The sequence below is a fragment of the Aspergillus alliaceus genome (genome assembly GCF_009176365.1).
Source record: "Aspergillus alliaceus strain CBS 536.65 unplaced genomic scaffold BDW43scaffold_93, whole genome shotgun sequence".
Lineage (NCBI taxonomy): Eukaryota > Fungi > Ascomycota > Eurotiomycetes > Eurotiales > Aspergillaceae > Aspergillus > Aspergillus alliaceus.
Window position 1 is genome coordinate 59302 of NW_022474776.1, and position 20955 is coordinate 80256.

General features: G+C 43.2%; 9 protein-coding genes across 9 annotated transcripts; 3 read left to right on the plus strand and 6 right to left on the minus strand.

The window, feature by feature from the left end:
- Positions 1–593: 593 nt before the first annotated feature.
- BDW43DRAFT_317006 (HMG-box domain-containing protein) lies at positions 594–1442 on the plus strand (the record flags this gene model as incomplete). The annotated part of the gene is made up of 1 exon (XM_032048434.1): positions 594–1442. The coding sequence occupies one exon, from the start codon at positions 594–596 to the stop codon at positions 1440–1442; it is 849 nt and encodes a 282-aa protein (XP_031894100.1).
- Positions 1443–4803: 3361 nt separating this feature from the next.
- On the plus strand, positions 4804–5897 carry BDW43DRAFT_317007 (ABC transporter ATP-binding protein; the record flags this gene model as incomplete). The annotated part of the gene is made up of 2 exons (XM_032048435.1): positions 4804–5714; positions 5768–5897. 2 exons carry the CDS (start codon positions 4804–4806, stop codon positions 5895–5897), a joined length of 1041 nt encoding a protein of 346 aa, XP_031894101.1.
- A 490-nt stretch (positions 5898–6387) lies between these two features.
- Positions 6388–6838, minus strand: BDW43DRAFT_294625 (uncharacterized protein). The gene has a single exon (XM_032043969.1). It carries the CDS (start codon positions 6721–6723, stop codon positions 6523–6525), a length of 201 nt encoding a protein of 66 aa, XP_031894102.1. The 5' UTR covers positions 6724–6838; the 3' UTR covers positions 6388–6522.
- A 927-nt stretch (positions 6839–7765) lies between these two features.
- BDW43DRAFT_324097 (uncharacterized protein) lies at positions 7766–8295 on the minus strand (the record flags this gene model as incomplete). Its single annotated transcript, XM_032049883.1, has 2 exons — positions 8216–8295; positions 7766–8166 (listed from the first exon to the last, which is right to left on the minus strand). The coding sequence occupies exons 1-2, from the start codon at positions 8241–8243 to the stop codon at positions 7766–7768; spliced, it is 429 nt and encodes a 142-aa protein (XP_031894103.1). The 5' UTR covers positions 8244–8295.
- A 1462-nt stretch (positions 8296–9757) lies between these two features.
- Positions 9758–11671, minus strand: BDW43DRAFT_256058 (uncharacterized protein). The gene is made up of 5 exons (XM_032039874.1): positions 11332–11671; positions 11206–11278; positions 10887–11156; positions 10681–10823; positions 9758–10628 (listed from the first exon to the last, which is right to left on the minus strand). Exons 1-5 carry the CDS (start codon positions 11389–11391, stop codon positions 9837–9839), a joined length of 1338 nt encoding a protein of 445 aa, XP_031894104.1. The 5' UTR covers positions 11392–11671; the 3' UTR covers positions 9758–9836.
- Positions 11672–13085: 1414 nt separating this feature from the next.
- BDW43DRAFT_304758 (uncharacterized protein) lies at positions 13086–13472 on the minus strand (the record flags this gene model as incomplete). Its single annotated transcript, XM_032045662.1, has 1 exon — positions 13086–13472. The coding sequence occupies one exon, from the start codon at positions 13470–13472 to the stop codon at positions 13086–13088; it is 387 nt and encodes a 128-aa protein (XP_031894105.1).
- A 347-nt stretch (positions 13473–13819) lies between these two features.
- Positions 13820–14503, minus strand: BDW43DRAFT_294629 (uncharacterized protein). The gene has a single exon (XM_032043970.1). It carries the CDS (start codon positions 14341–14343, stop codon positions 13891–13893), a length of 453 nt encoding a protein of 150 aa, XP_031894106.1. The 5' UTR covers positions 14344–14503; the 3' UTR covers positions 13820–13890.
- A 1053-nt stretch (positions 14504–15556) lies between these two features.
- Positions 15557–16081, minus strand: BDW43DRAFT_317010 (uncharacterized protein; the record flags this gene model as incomplete). The annotated part of the gene is made up of 2 exons (XM_032048436.1): positions 15557–16001; positions 16059–16081. 2 exons carry the CDS (start codon positions 16079–16081, stop codon positions 15557–15559), a joined length of 468 nt encoding a protein of 155 aa, XP_031894107.1.
- A 1135-nt stretch (positions 16082–17216) lies between these two features.
- On the plus strand, positions 17217–20626 carry BDW43DRAFT_324099 (patatin-like phospholipase family protein; the record flags this gene model as incomplete). The annotated part of the gene is made up of 7 exons (XM_032049884.1): positions 17217–17439; positions 17470–18231; positions 18308–18435; positions 18472–18868; positions 18987–19497; positions 19549–19575; positions 19642–20626. The coding sequence occupies 7 exons, from the start codon at positions 17217–17219 to the stop codon at positions 20624–20626; spliced, it is 3033 nt and encodes a 1010-aa protein (XP_031894108.1).
- Between the last annotated feature and the right edge of the window lie 329 nt (positions 20627–20955).

Here is a 20955-nt window from a genome sequence, read left to right on the forward strand (position 1 = left end):
CACTAGCTTTGTATAAAGCGGTAATGTGCTTCTGGACCGCCCAGAAGAGAACATACCTAGCGTGTGACAGAGAAGCGAGTCTTGCATTAGTGGGGGCGAAGACTTATGTTTGGAAAGGCTGTCAGAGTGTCCCCTCAAATTTGGAATTGGGGTACAGTTCATCTGGACAAGCTCTAGCCACCTCCGGCCTTTTTTTTTTTTTTTTTTTTTTTTTTTTTTTTTTTTTTTGTTTATTTGCCTCTACGAAATGGTGGTCCACCCTATACAACCCTGCAACCTCGTTCGCATTACTCGGAAAGCCTGGGCCCTTGCCTATACTCGTGATATTGCTCCATTCATCTCTGCCATGCGGTTTTGTATTCTTAAGCTACTACATTAGTCGATCTATTTCCGCCACTATCCCTCTCTATCCCACTCTTTAGTTCTATAAATATTCCTACCATTCTGTGGCTTTACGTTGCACCACTGCTTCATTTCGAGTATTCTTGACTATATTGTCCTACCTTCACCTCGTTCTTCGTAAATTTCCCTTTACGAGAGTCTCCGTCCAAATAGCGCGGCAAGTCTGGAGCATACTACCTAAGCTGCTCAAAATGGGGTCGGTATCATCGAATCGGCAAGTCAAGAAGCCGAATAGGGGAAAACTGAAGGGCTCCAAGGGTATTCCCAAAAGCAGCACACTTCTGGATATACACGGACACCAATTGCAATTCCCTTTGAGCAAATTGACCAAGGATATGGCGCATGGCCCTACCAGGGATATGGAAAACTGGGTGCACCGGTCAACAGAAGTCCGTCGTCAGGAACCCAACAGAAACCATGGGAAGGTCGCTAGACCCCTGAACTCCTTTTTACTCTATCGAAAGGCCTACAGTGGACCAGCCAAGCAATTGTTAGGGGAGAAAAACCACAGTATATTGTCAGTTGTGATTGGCAGGAGTTGGAAGATGGAGTCTCAAGATGTCCGATATCTATTTCAAAACCTGGCAAACATTGACAAAAGGAAACATATGGAAGCACACCCTTCCTACAAATACTCGCCAAAACCCAGACACGCGAGAGGAAACTCCCGTCGTGACGATACATCTCTCTGTGTCATTGGCACTGGTGTGGCCACGGCCCAATCTCGCCCGGAACTAGAATTTTCTCCTGATTGGACACATGGATTTAATTATCTAAGTACTACGAGCTCCCAGGTGAGTTCCTGCTTCAATGGGGCTCCGATGCTGGATAATGTCCAATCTGGATACTCTTTGAGTGGGCTACCAGGAGCATTGCATCCTGATCTTCTTGACCCTCGGGAACCCGTTCCCATCCCGAGAGCCGCTGCTACGGTCTGGTTTGAAGGTCAGCTACTAGAGATGCAGGACTTTTCCTTGAGCCGCACCTTCGAAGGCTGGTCAAGCTATGACCCGTACCACGGCATCGGTCAAGGCGCGTAAATGGCTACGATTTCGCGGCATTTACACGATACCGTAGTAGACTGATGGTATCCAGGGCAAATCCCTTTTTTTCCCTTTCTTTTGACTTCATAAACAAGCTCCTCATTTACTAATGGTGATTGAGCCGTCTTTTTCCTGTTTTTATTTATATTTTTACCTTTTTGTTTTGTCTTTTCAAAATTACTGTATAGGGTCTGGTTGTTCAAATATAAGTAGTTTTCTACATGTAAATTTGGCTTTTGCATAGTACCCAGTATTTGGCGTTTACTTAATTTGGAAATCGGTCCCCTAGCACTTTGTCTGATATCATGCTATAGGCTACCTTAGGAACTGAATCACATAAGTGCAGCTTGCATGGGACTTACGTCTGACTGGATTTGACACATCCTGACATATTCTGGCACATTCTGACACATTCTGACTCTTTTCCTCATTTATTTCCTTTATAGTTCCTAATCTGACCCAATATTGGCAAATTGGTTTGAATTTGCTGGGGCAATCGGTAACTTCGTCTACTGGACCGACTTCCAAGCTCTTGACGGCTTGAAGAAAGATGGCACCGGTAGGCTACTGGATCCAGATCGTGGCAATGTGTATTCTAGAACCAGGGAGCTTTTCTTTCCTCTGTTGCCATTGTCAGTTGACGGGACCCAAAATTGACACTGAGGTCGATCCAATCCAACAGGGAAAGTTACACTAGCTTCTCCTGACCGCGCTCTGTCATCTATTAGCTTAGTGTTATGTACGAGGATAGGATAGCTCAGGATCCGCATCGTAGCGCTGACCGACAATTTTCGACAACCCACAAAACACAAAGTACCGACACTTTTTTTTAATTGATAATTGATTCAGGTTATTAATCATTGAAGAGGATCTCCTTAGGTCATCACGTGGCAACATGGCTAATCAATATTTAAAAGGGACGTGGGTATCTTTTCCAACGCCCTAATCGATATTACCGATCAGCACCACAGTCAGCGAAAAATGGATGATAGCTACAGTAATGCCTCTTATGTCCATTTATATACACTCGTTAACCAAAGCCTTAGGCAACTCATTATTGAGCAAATTCCGGATGATCCCGCCTGGCACTCATGCTTAATGAGCAGACATCTACATGATCGCTTGGATTTGATTCAAAGATGTTCCCGAGATTTTCTGGAGAGTCAAGATGTATCTCGATTTGCAGTTGGTCTTGCCATTAGGCTATCCAGATTACGCCCAGAATTCCGTCGCAGTAGGACAACAGTGCGCATGGACGCATACACTGTCATTCAATCTCTTCATTATGCTATACGAGGCTACACTTCCGAAAACATTTCGCCCGGACTTGCTCCTGCATCAGAACATGGTCAATATTTTGTCTTACACCAACTAGCAGCGGTCCTGTTATCTCAGTCAGGAACTGTCCCTGGCGCCATAGTTGAGTTAGTTCAAACCATTTTGGCATTGCATCGCTCCCCTGCTGTCCTCTACAATTGCGACTTTCTCCACATGTATACTCCGCTAAGATGTTCGGGAATGATGCATGAGAGGGCTTTATATAGTATTCTTCACCCATGGGTGTCCACTACATTCTTTCTGGCTGACACGTCTTTCCTAATTCACCAATTTTCTTCCGCTATTCCGGACACTCTTGATGATCTTATCCGGCTGAGAGACCCTATATTTGGTGTCATAACTACCATTAGAGATGTCTTTTGGTTACTTTCGGAGGAATGGCTAGATTGGAAGCCAAGTGATGAGGTCTCATTCTTGGGACCCATGAATCTATTCAGTAGCTTCGGTCTCCTTGGGACAATGAAACGACAGTTGTCCTACACGAGATATGATCCCACGCAATATATGTCGTCTTTCATGTGCATCTTCGAGTTCTTCGAAATGTGCAATCAAGAAGCATTGAGCTCAATGTTGGATGATATCCAGTACTCGATGCAGAGCGGTCATCTTTGTGGGAGGCCCTCAGCCCAATCTAATCGTATGCCTCGGTTTCTTCCCCATTTGCGGCAATATCTACTGAGCTTGATTGACTACATTCGTCAACAAAGGGGGGGGTATAGTGGGTCAGAAGCCTTGGTAGCAACTTGATACTCTACCTGGTCTTATTTCGTTATTACCTATGATGTTTATAGTATCAGATCTGAAAATATTGTAGCATGGTGACCACTTTTAGGTCCTTTTCCACTCCTTATGTATTTCTATCATGAACACATTTCGGGTTTCCCTGTTGATTAACTGTTGGATGATTTATATTAAATTAATAGCTATGCATTATATTTATTGCATTGCTGGTAGCCCAGCACATAAATAAGCGATCGCCAAAAATAACAGTAACGGTGGTGAGGCAGACCTATAAGAATGTCACCCTCCACTTTTTTCTCCCTTATCATCACGCATCTTACAGCCTTCCTTGCCTTCCAATTTTACTGAATATTTTCTGTTGCAGGCTGCCCACATTTCTCGATCATGCATTTACCCCTATATATCGTAGCCTATGGATTCAATTCCAATACTGCCATAACATTCTACTGTTTCCTTCTCTGGGTGATGTGCTATACAGCACCTCGCATTCCTACCATTCTCATTACTCTTGCAATCCCTGTTCTCCAAACCTGGAAACAGCGTATTACGGTAGCTAATCAAAGTCAACCACGCCTTTTCCTAGCTAATGATTACAGATTATACGCTTGTTAGTCTGGATAGATGATGTTCCTGGATTTAGACGGAAATACTTGTTTATGGCTGTCTCCATTCTCTCTCGGTCTATCCTTCTAACTTATCTGGATATAAGAGCACAGAAGCCTTTATACTCCCACATAGGTAGGCAAGCAAATCAAACTCACATATCTAAGGTATTAACTCATGTATAGATAGTACAGTGATATCCGAATCCCTCCTTTACTATGGGTTAAAGCAGTCTGTCTCTATCCCTCTCAACTATTGTATCTTTACAATACGGGATTCGATTGATAAGACCTTCCAGCAAAGAGCATGTAAAGTGGTTTTTGACTTGGCAGTGAATGGCGGGTCCATTGCCATGAGTCAAGCTGACTCAATCATGTTACTGGCATCTTGTAGAGGTGTACAATCTGCCTTAGCAATGGTGTCCCTGGATATTGTCTCGGCAATATTCAAACTGACATTTATCACCTACGATACATACTCAGAGCTTGGAGTAGGCGTCACCATCACAGTTTTTATAACAGTGGCTATTAAAGCAGTCGCGTCGCGATATATAATTGGCCTGTCATACAAGGCTCGGTTAAGATTTTATACAGCCAGGCAACAATGCAATCGCCTTCTAGATGAGCTGATAAAATCTAGAGAGCTAATTATTCTAAACAACCAGCAATTGCAGGAAATGGCACGATTCCTATCTCGCAAGGATAGTGAACTATATCACTTTCACTCCATAATTCGCACTATAGAGATCGAACCTCTACTTAGTGAGATAGTCACCTATGCTGGCAGAATAACTCTCCTGTTTTGGCTCAATTACCGATATGGAGGAACCGGTCAGAATTTTATACATATATTCAACTTTTGGTCTAGATTTTCCAAGAGCTTCGACAATGTTTCGAACCGTGTCTCCGGTTTTACTCATTCTATAGAGGCCGAGCATGTCTTTCAAGTCCTTTATGATTATACAGGCGAAACGCAATCAGAGGGCGATCAATTACTAGAAAGTGATGGGAGCATTGATTTTCAAGATGTCTGCGTCTCTTACAACAAGAATACCTTTGCTTTGCGCAATATAAGCTTTTCTGTCAAACCGGGTCAGACCATTGCTATTGTCGGCAGAAACGGTGCCGGGAAAAGCACTATTTTACGAACTCTTATGCGACTGATTGATCACGACAGCGGTGATATCAAGATCAGCAATCATGACATTCGCAGACTGACAAAGGAATCTGTCAGAGAGCATATTAAAATGGTCCCGCAGAACCCGGAGTTATTCTATGGCCAGACGATATTGACAAATCTTACTTATGGCTGCAGGCCCGATATTGATTATGAAACTGTTCAGGAAATATGCAAGCATATTGGCCTGCACGAGAGAATCTTAAGCTTCACGCGAGGATATCAGACCGAGCTTCATCCATCTAATGATCTATCCGGTGGACAGAAACAGATTGTTGCACTTGTTCGTATCCTGTTGCAGAAGCCCTCAATTCTGGCTCTAGATGAGGCCACCAGCCAATTAGATAAAGCCACAGAGAAAACAATATGGAACTACTTGGACACTATCCAGAAAACAAAAATCATTGTCACGTACGTTATGCGGCTACTTCACTACAGGACTATAGCTAACTATGGATATTTAGACATCGGCTACAGAAAATCAAGAATGCTGATCAGATCCTTGTTGTTGAACAAGGCCAAATCGTGGGGAGAGGCACTCATAAAGAGCTGTTGGGCAATGAGATCTATCGGTTACTTCTTGGCTCTGTTTGACAGAGAAGAACTTGCGTTTGAGGACAAGCATCATGAGCTGGTCCATGATAGTCATCGCCGTGCCTGTCGTTGTGTTATGTGGGAAATTTGTGGTGGTCCCATATTTATGATCAATGGTTAAAGAGTATTCCATAAGTGTCCACAGCATTTCTGCAGTTTGGAAAAATGCAGCCTACTTAACCCAGCAAATAGGCAGTTTTATGCTATATAACAATCAACCAAAGTAAATTCCAAACTACCTAGTATCCAATTCAATATATAATCTTGTAAGAAAACACGAAAGCCTTAACATAAACCACCAAACAGAATATTCTCAAGTCCATAACCATAAGTTCCACCTATCCTCCGAATACCATAACAGAGAGATCTCAAGTGTCGCAGTTTAATTCTCCATCGTGGCTGGATATTATAGTGTCTATTTCAATTAGTCACTACCCTGTAACACGTAACACAATCTCCAGACTCACCCAAGTCTAATGGAAGAGAAGGCGCAATAACTCCTCTGCCTTTGTAGCACATACACTGAAGCCGGGCTCCATTAAGTAAACAGAAACTACAGCCCAAGTTTCGTATCGCATCTTTCCTGCAAACATTAAGTATAGACCACAATGATGCAGTATCATTCTTACCCTTTTTGAATCGTGCCATTTTGGTAACCCAAGCATGAATTCAAATTTAAGGGTGCAAAGCGGTAACTGTGGTCTGATCTCTGGCACTTCGCAAATAGCACATGATCCTCAAGCCTTAAACTGGAGCATGTATCTGTAAAGGTTGCTATACAAGCACCTCCAAGTCCAAAAAGGAAAAGAATTCCTTGAACACGCATACTTGAGTGTAAGGAAGGGTTCTAAGGGCTTGTATAAATTAAAGCATAACAGCTGTCTGCCCTACACAAATCTAGCTTTCCAGAAGTAATAGATAACAGACTGTCTTGGGTAGGAATATAGTATAGGATAGAAGTAATAATTTGCATTAAAGCTGGACCGGCCTCCAACTATATACTCGTGCAGGTTTCTTAAATCCGAGGCCTGCTTCTTCTGTCATGTGAATTGGGGAAGCTAATCTAAGGGGTGGGCATCCTAAAGAGACTGGCTTTCTCACAAAACATAATACCTGAGTTATAGATGTGGAAATAAGCTTTTTCAGAAAACAGAAAAAGAAAAGAGGGATGGTAAATTACCTACTACTCAGGCCGAGGCTGAATATACCTAGCTGTATTGAAATATATAATATTTTACATATTCCGGGCTAAGGGCTAAGATAGATCCACTCACCAACCTCCTCTCTTCCAAACATAGTCTCCTGTAGACCATACTACAATAAAACGAGGGAAAATTTCTGTTCCTACAAAAGACTGCTCAACCAGAACCATGACTCATGGATCAACATTGATCACCATATTTGCTGTAGTACTGTTCTCTTCCTTGTGTCCATGCTAGGATACAAATTTTCAAAAGCTTACTTCACCCAGCAATAGAAATTATCATAGTCCTAGGGATAAAAAATAATATTTCAAAGTATCTAATAGAAATGTAATCTATAAGTTATTAGATAAAGAGGAAAGGCACAACACCTACTACAGTACATAATCCTAAGTGTCGCAATTTTAGTTTTCCATCATGGTTAGATATTCTACTGTCTATTTCTATTAGTCGCCTCCAGTAATGATAGTCTGCTTTATTACTGATCTGTATGATATTTGCGCAAGCTATAGTATAATCCAGGTCCTGCATAATAACCATGGATTTAAGTAGCTAAATATTGTAGACACAAGAGGAAATACCCGCCATAATCTAGCCCACCAGAAGATTCGGTTGCGGCATGGAACTTGGAACTTCGAACCAGAATTCAAACATGCCCTGTAGTACCTATCTTCGCTGGATTCCCCCACCCTGACCTCCCAGATATGGTGAAGTTCCTCTTGCCAGTCTTTCTTGTCTCTGCTTTGCACTCATATCCGCCCAAGAACCTCGGTAGCGGATCATGTCCACATCGGTATACTCTTGGCCTGTCCTCTTATGCTTAAACACATACTCCCATCCGCGTTTTGTCCCTACTCCGACAGCCCAGACCTCCCACTGAGGGTTCAATGTCCAGTCTGGGTTGAAGACCATCTGGTCTACATCAGACTGCAAAGTTCTGCGAGGTAAATCCATCTTGAAGTTTTGTGAGACTTTCTGATAGACCCCTGCTCGAGGAATATTCTTAGGAGCATCATTTTGGGTGATTTGCTTTTCACGGCTTTTTACTTCAGCACCCCTTTGCCGACCTATAATATTTAGTACCATAACAGGTGGATATGGAAAGTAAACACTCACGCATGAGTACCTTCAGAAATCTCCCCATAGTTGGCACCTTTGTAATAAGAATTCAGTCTTCTTGGAAAGATATGTCTCGGAAGGTTTTTATTAAATCTTGGAAGTTGGTGAGGTTTGGAAGAAAATTGAGGATTCTGGTCTTATTTTATAGACCGGTTTTGCTGAACCACAGAATATATGGCCCATTGAGAGGAAAATTACATTGATACACTGAAGCGGTAAAGGGCCAATAATTACAGAGATATCCTTCCAACCTAGAGGAAATATTACCAGGTCATCTACAGGCTCATTTTTGACTTGTGACCAGATAATTGTTACCGCTAGCAGATTTTACCCAAAAGTTTTGTAAAGTACTACTATATTCAAAACAGCTCCTACAGGGTTTATACCCCGGTATTTTTGGGAGACCACGAAAAGATTGCTCTACTGCAGATGAGAAACTTACAATTCTACTGAGGTATGTAGGTAATTCATATCTAACCTAATTCATATAGTGTAAAAGTGGTTCACTATATACTTTTATAGACTGTGCAACAATAGCATGAACAAAACTCTAGCTTTGACATTGGCACATGAAACTCTATATAACAATTTTATTGTCTGTCATTTCCTTACATTGGAGTCAGACTCTAAAAGGCGGTATAAAAACTTGAAGCCTAAAGGGATTTGATATATTATTTATCAGAGGTGTGTTTATTTCTTAGGGCAGGTAACTTCTCTCATCACTAATATGTTCTCAGGATGGCTCCTTGCATTTCTTGGATTTGCCTTAAGTGCACAGTAGCCTGTGATTCCCATGGTTGGAATCGTGAAATCGTTCCTTACGGACCAGGCGCGCAACTGGAGGCTACTGCTTCCCATATATTATCTGCGAGAAGTAAAATCCAACTGCATACTATGTGTGAGAAGTGTTGTGGCCTTGAAGGTCTCGACCTTGAAGACGAAAAGAGCCAGATAGAACATATCCGGCGGTTATCAAATACGGTATATTTTGGTGGATCAGGTTATTGGAAACATCAAGAATGGAAAATATGTTACCCAATTATGGAATGTTATGAGATCATGCAGCGTGTGAGGGAGAATAAAAAGGTTCAGCTTCATCTGATGAGCTATGCTTGCTTATCTTATTGAGGCCGAAGTCTTTCCCCTTGCTCTGATTCTATTGTTATCGGTGACCTATATACGCTATACGCACTTGTTTATGGCGGATGATGTGCCGGATTGCAGAAGACGCCGAAGGATGCAAGAATGACGAGGTGATATCTATGTCTGGTCTCTTAGCTATCAAAGGCCCTAGTAATTCAAGATGTTCTATTATTCTAATAAATATATGTTGGCTTGTCAGAAAACAAACTTAAGCCTCCAGCTGAACCTGGGCAAAGGTAAAGAGAAAGACAAAGGAAAGTCGCACGGATAGTAGTAGGTGAAAAAGGTAACCCTTCATAAGAGGATAAGTGACATTGGACATTATATAAAGAAGAGGAGCCTTTATGTGTAGTAGATTCTATGGTAAATATACAAAACTAATTATCTCTTTTCTAGCTACATACAAAGAGCTTTATTGAGAAGCTACAATTAAATAAAGGGCAATAAATAGGTGCAATAGCATAAATCAAGCAGATCACTCATTATCTGAGAGGGTTGTGTGGACAACTGTGTAACTTGTAACTGTAGGAGGTGGCAGAGGTGGAAGAGTGGTGGTAAGTCTGTCAACACATATAAAAGAGTATTCTTGGGCCTTTGGCAAGAATTGCTTCCAGAGTTTCCCAGGGTTCAACGCAAAGTGAGTGGCCAGGTGACATGGGGATTTATTGCTCTGAATGGCAAGAAGCCAGGATGGTAAACTGTTGTTCACTTGATAGAGCATATTAGTAGCTCCGACCTTTCCGATCTCTTCCTGACGTCGCCAGAGATTGTCCAAGGTTACGTTATATAAAGTGAACGAGACATTATGAGAGAAAAACAAAATAGTATCACCAATAGAGGCATTCAAGAAGTTGCGAGACGAAATCCTAGCATCAGGGAATATCTCAACCGAGTGTGTAGTGCTTCCAACAGAAGATTGGTGTGCTGATGTTGAATGGGGACAGCGCGATGTTACAGCTCGTGTAATGGTAGTTGTTAAGGTGCTCTTATCAAAAGTTGAACTCGTTGTCCATACAGGATATCTGCTCGTCGAAGTTCGTAGTAAGGTTGAAGATGGTTGACCAGTAGCGGCTGAGCTAGAAGTGGTACCTAGAAAGGCTGTTGCCGTTGTTGATGGCGCAGAAGTACTTCTAATTTCAGAGGATGAGCAGGGGATTTGGAATGTTGATGAAGGTTCAGATACAGCTTGGCTTGTTCCTTTTGAAGGAGCTGAAGGATTGAGGGGTATCGCGGGGACTAGCTCAATATCAATGCAGGAGGTATAAACCTATTAGATCAGTAGCTGTGCATACCGGCATCTCAGGAAGATAGTGACACACAAGAAAGCCATCACCGACCGACAAGGTTGTATTCCATATCCAATATATAGTGTAGACTCCGTAAGATGTCACATCCCACGGAATCTGGAATGCGTTAGGGCAAGCGTTTCTGGTGTCCCATGGATACAAGGGTGTTTTAAGTACTAAATAACAGCAAGAAGTAAGTTAATCATTTTATGTTATTAATAAGGAACCCGTTCACATACTATGGCCTCTGTGGTCTTTATAAAAACTCGATATATCCGAAAACGTGCGATAATCTTGTGGCGAGAGCGTTGGGAACCCATACCACCGCACAAATCCAGTTTTGGGGTGACTTTCTGGGATATAGCTTGGGCAAATGATAGAGCCAGGTGCTGCTTTCAAAAGATTCCAAGGACTAACTTGATAAGTCTGTCTCTGGAAGTCACTGCAGAAGTATGAGTAAGGTTCGCTATCGATGAAGCCATAGAAGCTCTGTGGCATATATTCAAGGCCTGGCTGTAGTGAGCTATTTATCCTTTCACATCTTTCTGAGTAACCTACTGAAATTTCGTGGGTAGCCTATGTTCTGTTCAAGGATGCCGAAGCTGGGATTTAGCACCTGGAGATGTTGAACCTACAATGAGTTAGCGACCTGTTCTTTTCGCTCTAGATGATACCCAGTAGTACCTGCAGCCATGCCCAATTTGGAAAAGAAAGGGCAAGAAAAGACCAAAGGATCATTTGCATTTTGAGCAGAATTTGGACCTGGCAGAGTTATATCTCTGATGTCACTTTCGGACCGCAATGCTATGTAGGTCGCATATGCAAGGAAAACAATTTATAAGAAAACAAATAAAAATCAAGAGGATTTCATGATCCCGTACACTGATATATCTCGGGGGCTATTTTCTACCTTACCACCCTAGGGAGATATTCGTTAAGTTTTTGCTGTGAGAAAACTCCCATTCTGTAACTCAAAATGGTCTTTCAAAGTAGTTACTGCAAGGAATAGAGATGCAACTTCAACAATTAGATAACACTGAGGCCATTTAGAGACACATGCAGCCAATAAACACAGAATACACAGGGCTGAACCTGGCCCTGGTAGTATAGTCTATTAGCGTAGTATGGAGTCAGTGGCATGACCACAGGACAAAGTTCTTTGGGGTAATTTTTATCCCTGTTGCTTGTGCCGTGTGAGTCCACCCGCTCTCCATCTGTGCCCAATAATATGAAACACTTAAATTAATGGAGAAATATATTTAATTACACTGGCACTGCTGCCTGTTCCGCTATGTTGGTAACAAATCAGGTTGCAAGTCATGTACAGAGTACAGCCAAATGTTTTTGGTTGTAATTAACAGCACCAAATATAGCTCTCTGACCTCATAGAATGGTCATAGTGCAGGCATACAAAGTTCACTGTAATTTTTATATTCATTATTGCTTAGTGTTATAAGGGCAGCATTTCCAGCCGGTAATTTAACAACCTATCTGCTGGATATGTGATTACACTAAATAATTATTAAATATTTAGTATCTCTTGTAACTTACACCTATACAAAGTAATTAAATAAGTTTTAATCCCTTCCTGTTATTTATGTCTTTTTGGAAGGTTGTTTGCCTCTCTCAGAAGAGCTGATTTCAAATTGAATATATCATGAAATATCTAGTATAGTAACTGTGCTTTACAGTACACTTATTGTTTTGTGTAGTTTATATGTTTTTACCATAGCATTAGATGCGATAAAAAAAAGTAAAAATAAACAATCACATGAGGAAACAGCTTTGTCTCAGAAAAGGGGACGAGGTAAGGAAAGGTAGAGTAGGAGCAAAGCAGGCTCAAGAAGACAGAAAGTAGACACTGCTTCACCAGAAAATGTCTTCTTTGCTCCCCAATTTCTGTAAATCATCTACTGACATCTAAATTCGGCAATTCTTTGAGTCCTTCGTGTGCTTCAAAACGTTCATTCAAGTACAAGGAAGTGCAGACCAAGATGAAATATTCCGAGGCTGTGAGCTCAGCGAAACAATTGTGCCATAGGGTCCAAATAAAACTATCCCATGGAAGAAAAGGACCTCCAAAAGAAGTCGAAATCACAATCCATTGTTACGATCGGCGCCCTACCGATATCATTATGTTTGTGAGCTCCTGGAATACGACTCCCAAGTAGTAAGTCTTAGGATCCTGGGATTGAAGAAATATATCCATGCTCATGCTGTGAAGCTCTCGATAATAGCCCATCCCACCACTTCAATCATAGAGTAAAGTAAGGGGTTGAGCGGATCTGTATATTCCTAGTGCATATAGCATATATTGGGGAAGGTATCTAGGTTCATAACTTAATATCAAAAACAATGTTTTGATTATCTGTATATCCTAAACTAGAACTATTGAGCCTCAGAAAGCTGCTGATATGTACCATTTGGATGTCGCTTCCTCAGATCATATCCCCACTTCTGCTGTCACAATCCTCCAATCCCCATAAACTAAGATAACGCTGTTCTGCATTTCGTAGTCGGATATTGACTTGAACAAGAGCATCCTCCATATTGTGGAATAAGCCATACATCTGTTCCTGAAATTGTAGCAGTGCTTGTTTGGTTTCTGAATGCCAGGAAAGCTCGGCTTTCAAGTAGCTGACTTCGTAGGCCAAGTCCTCAACCTGCTTTCTCAAGCTTCTTGGTTGCATTTTCGATTGTTGAAGGCGTGAAGGAAGGCGTTCAATATTTGAAGAGGTACCACCGTGACGTAAGATCTCATGGTCTTGAGGTGTGACCTCCTCCTCAATCGCGTACAACGGGCGACGTGCGTAGTGACGATTCATTTTAATATTTAAGGCCAAGAGAGGTTGCGGAGGTGGAATTAGAGATGGCTTTTCTTCTTCTATAAGATGAGTGTAAAGGAGCACTCAGCCAGAATAGAGCGCTTTTATAAGCAATTTATAACTTGCTGGAACAAAGACGCCATTTGAAGGGTCACAAATGTCCCTAGATAATAAGCTGACAGAGTTCCTTGGGAGCACTTGGATTTTAAAATGTTAGAGCACGATCTGTTCTGCAGTGGACTAGCTGCCCTAAGGAAGGCTAGTAATGGAGCTTAGGATTCTGACAAGATTATGTCTATCGCTTAGTCTCGTTTTGAAAACCCTGGGGACTGTATGACATTGACTGTGCGGACTTGAATTTAAATACATGAATACACACATGCAGACAAATACACATATATATAGAAAGTGAAGAGTACTACTGAATTCCTTCCATACCGTACATTACTTCTTTGGCCAAATTTTGGCCAGGTCTGTCCAGAACCTGGACATCGCCTTCCACCGGCAACTCAGCTGGAAGGGAAACATCGGTGTATGTATCCCCTGCCAAGAAAGTGTTACCTCCATCACTCCCATTGGTTGAGGAACAGCAGCCAAAAGTAGTCCGTATGGTCTCTTGAAGCGTTTCTATGATGCCTTCCTTGAGTTTGATTGTCATTTGAAGGTCCTTGATGGTCTCCTGATTTTTCATGTTTTCCAGGCATATGGCAAAAACATCGAGCGGTTCATCCTCTGAGTGCCTCGCTGCGGCCTCGGCCTCTGCTAGTGATTTCACTAGTAGGTCATTGATTGTGAATAGGGTTGTGGCGCGAGAATCTAGATCCTGAGATTTTGTCCGTTCTGTGGCCAATTCTTGCCGAATCATGTCCATATCTCCGGACACTCGCGAAGCACGGGCTTCGAGAAGACCATTCCTCCATTGTGCATCTACTAGTTTCTCCTCTAGTTGACCGCAACGGTACCGTTCCTGCTGGAGGTGGGAGTTATATTCATTCCATCGGAACTCCAATTGACCCTGGTATGCTTTGGATGCTTGTTCACGCTCCAGAAATTCTTTAGTTAGCTTGGAAATATTGTGCCCGTTGGATTGTTGGACTTGGGTAGCCTTTCAACCTGTATGTGAGCAAGGACTTGGATACAGAGTTGGGTTCTGTACATACCGATAGGAATGAGCTATGGGAAGGCAGTGAATGTTCCATGGTGTTATTCGTGTCACTCCCTGTTTTAGGAGCAGAAGATGCCACTTCGGGAATTTGCTATGCTGTATAAAGTAGCCTCAATACAGAATATTTATGCCATAGGACAATAGCTGTATATAGGACAGGCTTTCCCAAAGCTGGAAGGTCGTGATAATACAACTATGAAACACAATAAATCTCACCTGGTAGACCCACAGGGAAAATTACAGCGGTACTAGGTTAGTCTATGCCGAGTGTTCCCCGAGCTTTACCGTATGTGGGTCACCAAAGTTACCGATACCATGTAATATTACCTCATTTTAGCTTGAGAAGCGGATTCGTGGGTAAATTACAGTGATACAGCACTAAATTAAAAATATCCTGCCTGATGCAGGTGTGGGGAAGAAACATATATATAGTACATTACTTCCAAAGCTTGTTTTAATACACTTGGCTGAATAAGCAGCAATCACTAACTTATCACATCTATTGATACCCTGTATATAAATATTCATGATTTAAAATATAAATATATTACAATCAGGTAAAGCATTAATTTTTCACTTTACCAAATACTCACCTTGTAACTGGAAGGCTGTGAATACATTGCCATTATGGCAAGGTAAAAGGCAAAGCCGAGGAACACTACTCCTAAGCTAGGTTCAAGACTATGATGAAGCCCGCAACAAGAGTTCTTTAGACTACCCTCTACCATCTACCATAAAATTGGTCTAGTACTGGAATCCAGGTGTCACCTACCCAATGTTCATGTATATCCAGCTCATATTGTATTAGAGAGAGGAAGTCTACTCCCATGAATAGTAATAGTCCTACTAGTCCATCTGTACCGATAAAAAAAAGGAACAGAATAGCAAAAGAAAAATGAAACATGTATCCACAATTCTCTCAGCTGCTGATGGCAACGCCCATGCCTTCTCCTTCACTATCATAGAAACCCATCAAGTCATCAGAATCACGGTGTCTCGATAGACGCGCAAGCAGATGATGGAATCTCCGACAGGCATCATCCACACCCGAACTTATAGTATTTATCCGCTCATTTTCCTCATTAAATGTTCTCGCAAGGTCATGCAACCACTTCGAATAGCTGTCCACCCTTCTAGGAAGTAACATCAATTCGTCAAGGGCATCATCAATAGAGCTGAGCCTTGCTTCCAGGTTGTTCACCCTCTCAAGTAATTTATTCACCTTGTCGTCTGTATACACGTCATTCCCTCCCTTATATCCCTCATCCGCACCTGTGTCTTTTCCATGTTCCACTTCTTTGGGAGTCTGACTGATTTTGTTGATTTGCGACTCCATGTTTGATAACTTCTGGAACAACAGCTCCCTAATGAGTGTACAAGTTAGCATTGTATTCAAATGAGGATGCGAAGGGCCAACCCACCCGGTTGTAGGGCGACAAGCCATGCTGCTCTGAGAAAGGCTGTTGGATTAGTCAGTCAGACATCAGCTGGTACCATTGTTGGAAATACTCACGTTACCCCCTGTCCTTGCGGATCATAAAAATTATTATGGATGCTCCTAGACGTCTCCTCTGTTCGGTGGGCACTCCGGTGTGGCGATGGAACAATGGGCGGACTGCTTTGGGTTGCCAAGATATCCTCTACGGCAGCAGTAGATGTATCTTGGTGGCGCAACGCCTCCCGAGTTATAGGATTATAGTCTAGGTGGTCAATGCCTTGTTCGAAGTTGTATGGAAAGTCAGGAAACTGGTACATTATGAAAAGTAATCAGATAAGGACAAATGTAACAGGTTGATATAGACCACATAGCCCTTGAAGGCAAGAGTCGACACTTTATACTTGCTACTGACCCAATGACTGTATGAGGTAAGTGCTTTGCCTCTCATTCCAGACTAAGTTTTACCCCTGCAGGCTTCCCCTTGTCATGACTATTGCAGTATGAACCACGGTATCAGTCGCAAACTTACAGGAACAGATTGCTGTTGTATTATGGCATCTTGGCGAAGAGCTAAGAAACCATTTCTGTCCCGTCTCCCAAGGGTGTCTAATCTGCACTGAAAACAACCACGGTTTGAGTATGTCTGCGGTAGTGGGGTCCTGTGTATTCTTATTTGCTCCTGGCTACTACATAAGCCACCCTATCATTGAGCAGCGTTCTGGAAGATCCTCAAAGCTAGGCTTAAGATCCCCTGGACTTGAAATTGGGAACATGTTACAGACATGCAATGCCTTGGCACGTTGAGACACCCTAAAAAAAGGAATTAAAATACAACTAAATGTAGATTATTTAGTATTGGATACTACTTGTTTCTTATCCGAATGATTGCTCCCGTGGATACACTGAAACGGGGACGAGACATTGATCAATTATTTCGATACCTGGGATCAGTGGACCGCCATCCGATTCGGCAAGAGTATATTAAAAGGATAGTCATCTAGCCAGGGAAATTCTTTTCGCCTTGATAGACTTAGGTGGTCAAGCAGGAGTGTTGCCTTGTAGGGAGAAGATAGATAAGCTGCACTATCTGCTCAGCTCATACAACAACACACAAAGTAAACAATCTGTGACACAAATCGGTATGCGTCCAAGAAATGATAGTAGCTGGCTTGATGTCAGACACAGTGGGGAGGGTACTTTTGTCATCCGTGACCACGGCCGATTGTCGCAATTAATCTCTGAATTGCCTCAACCGAATCATCAATATCCTCTACTGTCGGTTTTCATCGGCAATAAGACCAAAGACGTTGCCCTACAGACAATCTTTCCCCATAACAATATTCGGAGAACCCGATCAAAATCAAGTATCAGTTTGCGGTACGATACAGCTTCAGTTGGTTGTGACAATCCGATCCTATTCGCCGATGGAGATCTTAATTCGAGCCGGGATTGCAACGATCCCATGCCAGGGGTGCATGACTATTCAGTCACATGGAATGTTGATACCACTAATGATGCGTTAAAGCTGGTCTATGCTCGTTTGGTATTCCTCTTTGCTGATGTTGTGTGTATTTTTGCGGACGACTTCCCTGATCTTGCGTCAGTGGCTCAGTTCTTAATTGACTGCATTGAGTCGCGTTCCGCATCGACGCTACCTAGAGCGGTCCGACCGCGGGTGCTTGTGGTTCTAGCGGATTACGCGGACCACGCTGGTCAAAACAGCCCTCCGGTCGAAAGTTTCTACCAGAAGCTACACGCGGCTGGCCCTACTCACCTCTCCGAACCATTCTCTTTTATAAACCTTGTATACTTGGATCTCAATCATTCAGAACAAGCCAGATACAATCGACTGCGCATGTGGCTGAAAATACAAAGTGATGACATACGGACTGTCCGTAGCGAAAACTGGGCAGACTGGAACTTATTGCACCTAAACGCATTTTTCCGGTCGGCGCTTAGCCAGCTGTCGTCGGATGACCAATCCCCATTTAATTTTGTGAAAGCATCCAGGGAAGCGAATCCTGTACCTGCCGGATTGAGCAACCACATCTTGCACTATGTGGAGGTTGGCATGCGACAAGGATGCTCGCTGGAGACCTTGCTTTCAACTATGGTGTCTGCCTTGATGTTGGACCACTATGTGCCTGACATGATGCGTATGATCTTCCCCGTGTCTCTAATTTTCAGTGGGCCTGTCTCCACATATTCGACCTTTCCCTAATAAGAATGTAGTGATGGAGCCACGGGCCGTCTTGCGAACTCTATACCGCCCCGCATTCCTCCGGGCGTTCCGTGATTACAGAGGACCGAAGCTCCCGAAGCCAGGTGCGGTATTGATCTCTGAAGTGGAACAAGAATTTGTGAGACAGTTACATTTACTACAATCTAGTGGACAGCCATCTCTAGATTTTCGACGTTGCCATCTTTTATCGATGAGCGCTGAATTAAGTCAAATACAATCGGACCGAATCTGTCTGTACTGCCTAGTTCGCCCTGCACAACATTCTCAGGCATGTGGCCACACAGTTTGTGATCTCTGCCCCCAATTATTTGGGGTACCAGCTGGAGACGCAGAGTACCGGTTTACCATGTTGATGTGTCTACTGTGCCAGTCGCAAGCCACAACCGTGATCGACGTCCTCCCGCCTACTATGAACCCAACTGTATTGGCTATCGACGGTGGGGGTGTCAGGGGAGGTATCCCGTTGGAGTACCTACTGCTGATTCAAGAAAGCCTAGGCGCGGAGTGTCGATTGGTGGATTTGGTGGATGTATCCGTTGGATCAAGCTCCGGTAAGTTTGCCCCTGAATTAGCGTGTCCCAAACTCCCGGGTCGGGCTGGCCCACATCAGATAACATGTTGCCGTGCCCCAAATAACTTGAAGTGGGAAACCGTTGCTAATGACAACAGGGGGATTGCTGGTTCTAGGCCTGATCGGCATGGAGTGGGATGCACCCACCTGCTCCCAAACATTTGACCTTCTCGCACGGCGTATTTTCCGCGAACGCCGACAACCAGTAATATCTTGGCTGCTTCGCTTGGTGTTGGGCCGGGATTCGCTCCTTGGGGATATCCCGAAATGGCTGTCCTGGTTTCTCCATGATAGCTGCTACGACCCCAGAATCTTTGACGTCAGCCTGCAGGAAGCGTTTAGCGGAAACAGGCGTGTCTTTGATCCGGTTGGCGAGCCCTCGCGATCACCTGTGCACTCCAGGTCCAAATTTGGTGTCATTGCAGCGAGCATTGCTAAGGATACTCGATCATTCGTCTTTGGTAATTTTAACGCATCTGACTGGTTTTGTAAAGATCATGGTAAGAGCGCTCTATTCAGCGCGGAAGGTACCCCACTAAAATGCTCACCTATAGGCTACGAGCTGTTTCGAGCCGAAACCAGAAGTACTGAGCCTCTGATGTGGGAAGTGTAAGTTACTCTAAATATGAGAACTATTGTGTCCATCCTTACACAGTACAGTGCAAGGGCTACAGCTGCGGCTCCATTGTAAGTAAAATGCATTGTTGCCCCGGTTGCATTACAGTTCCAAAAATCTTTAATATACATGACTAGCTTCTTTTCCACGGCCCATTTACGCAATATCGGCTCATTTCAGGATGGGGGATTACAAGATAATTTTGCCGCTGGTATTGCCGGCAGGCTCTGCCGCCGAATCTGGCCCTCCAAGACAGGTATTGCAAGACTAATTTCCATGGGCACCGGTGATGCCAGCCCTCCCGCCGACCGTTCGCCCCATTTTCGTCATGTTTTCCGAGACGGCTTTCTCCGCAGAGGTTTTGACGCTTTCATGTCGAACTTGGGTACCACGTCAAAGTGGCTGCAAATGGTGGAACAGCTGGATAGTGCCGTCAGACCCGACTATATTCGGTTGGATGTCTCTCTGAACGACATCCCATGCACCATTGATAACGCTGAGGCCATGGATGATTACCGTAACCTGGTTATCCTCCAACCAGGAAGCGCCCGAATGGCCGGTGAAGTAGCAACATCTTTGCTCATTGCTCGCTTCTTCTTTGCCCTGGAGAGTCATATAGAGATTGAGTCTACTGGGGCACATGTCTGGTGTCACGGCACCATTCGATGCAAAGGGCCAATCAAGGCTGTTGTAGGGGCTCTTGAGCGACTACACCCCGAAAATGTCGACTTTGTCAGCGATTCAGCACGACTAGGTACTTTTAGTGGTAACGACGATGTATGCCGTGCCTGTGGTCGCTACTCGAAATCCGTCTCCCTGCTCCTCCGACATCCCGGAGAGGTAGTAAACATCTACATGCGGATTAATAGACACCAAAAGTGGAGAATTAGCGGTTTCCCGGCTAGCGCGGCATCCATTACTAAGATCCAGCAACTACAACATGCATTTGGCCGATCAGACCACGGCCGGCCAAACAATATGCCCTGTGCCTTATGTGATGGTCTAGCTAGCCCATTTCGAGGAACCCGCAGGAAGCGCGCTTCTATGGTGTCCATCGAGGAACCGGGGAGAAAGCGAGTCCGTGTGGTGGATCAAGCTCAAGTTTACACAGCAGAGGGTTGAGCTCAGAACATGCCTCCAAGGATTCATGGAACCGTTATGACCCCTGCAGTACTTTCTTTTTTTTTTTTTCTATCCTTGTTTCTACCCCTTGATTTAACATTATCCAATATTTTATTTACCATTGTCATGTCTTTCACTCAATTATATTTTATACTTTTTGTATTTTATTCGAGATTATATTGTGTTGGGTTTTATTACGCTTCCTTATTTTCCGTATTTTCCGTATTTTTCTTATTGGTTTTTTATTTGGTTTTTTATTTGGTTTTTTATTTGGTTTTTTATTTGGTTTTTTATTTGGTTTTTTATTTGGTTTTTTATTTGGTTTTTTA

What these genes read in the sequence shown, in the direction of transcription:
- BDW43DRAFT_294625 (XM_032043969.1), bottom strand. Translation starts at nt 6,723, where the DNA reads ATGCGTGTTCAAGGAATTCTTTTCCTTTTTGGACTTGGAGGTGCTTGT.
- BDW43DRAFT_256058 (XM_032039874.1), bottom strand. Translation starts at nt 11,391, where the DNA reads ATGCAAATGATCCTTTGGTCTTTTCTTGCCCTTTCTTTTCCAAATTGG. An exon ending in CAAATTGGGCATGGCTGCAG is followed by an intron (nt 11,279 to 11,331) that starts GTACTACTGGGT and finishes AACTCATTGTAG; the next exon opens with GTTCAACATCTCCAGGTGCT. An exon ending in CGGTCGGTGATGGCTTTCTT is followed by an intron (nt 10,629 to 10,680) that starts GTGTGTCACTAT and finishes CTGATCTAATAG; the next exon opens with GTTTATACCTCCTGCATTGA.
- BDW43DRAFT_294629 (XM_032043970.1), bottom strand. Translation starts at nt 14,343, where the DNA reads ATGGACATGATTCGGCAAGAATTGGCCACAGAACGGACAAAATCTCAG.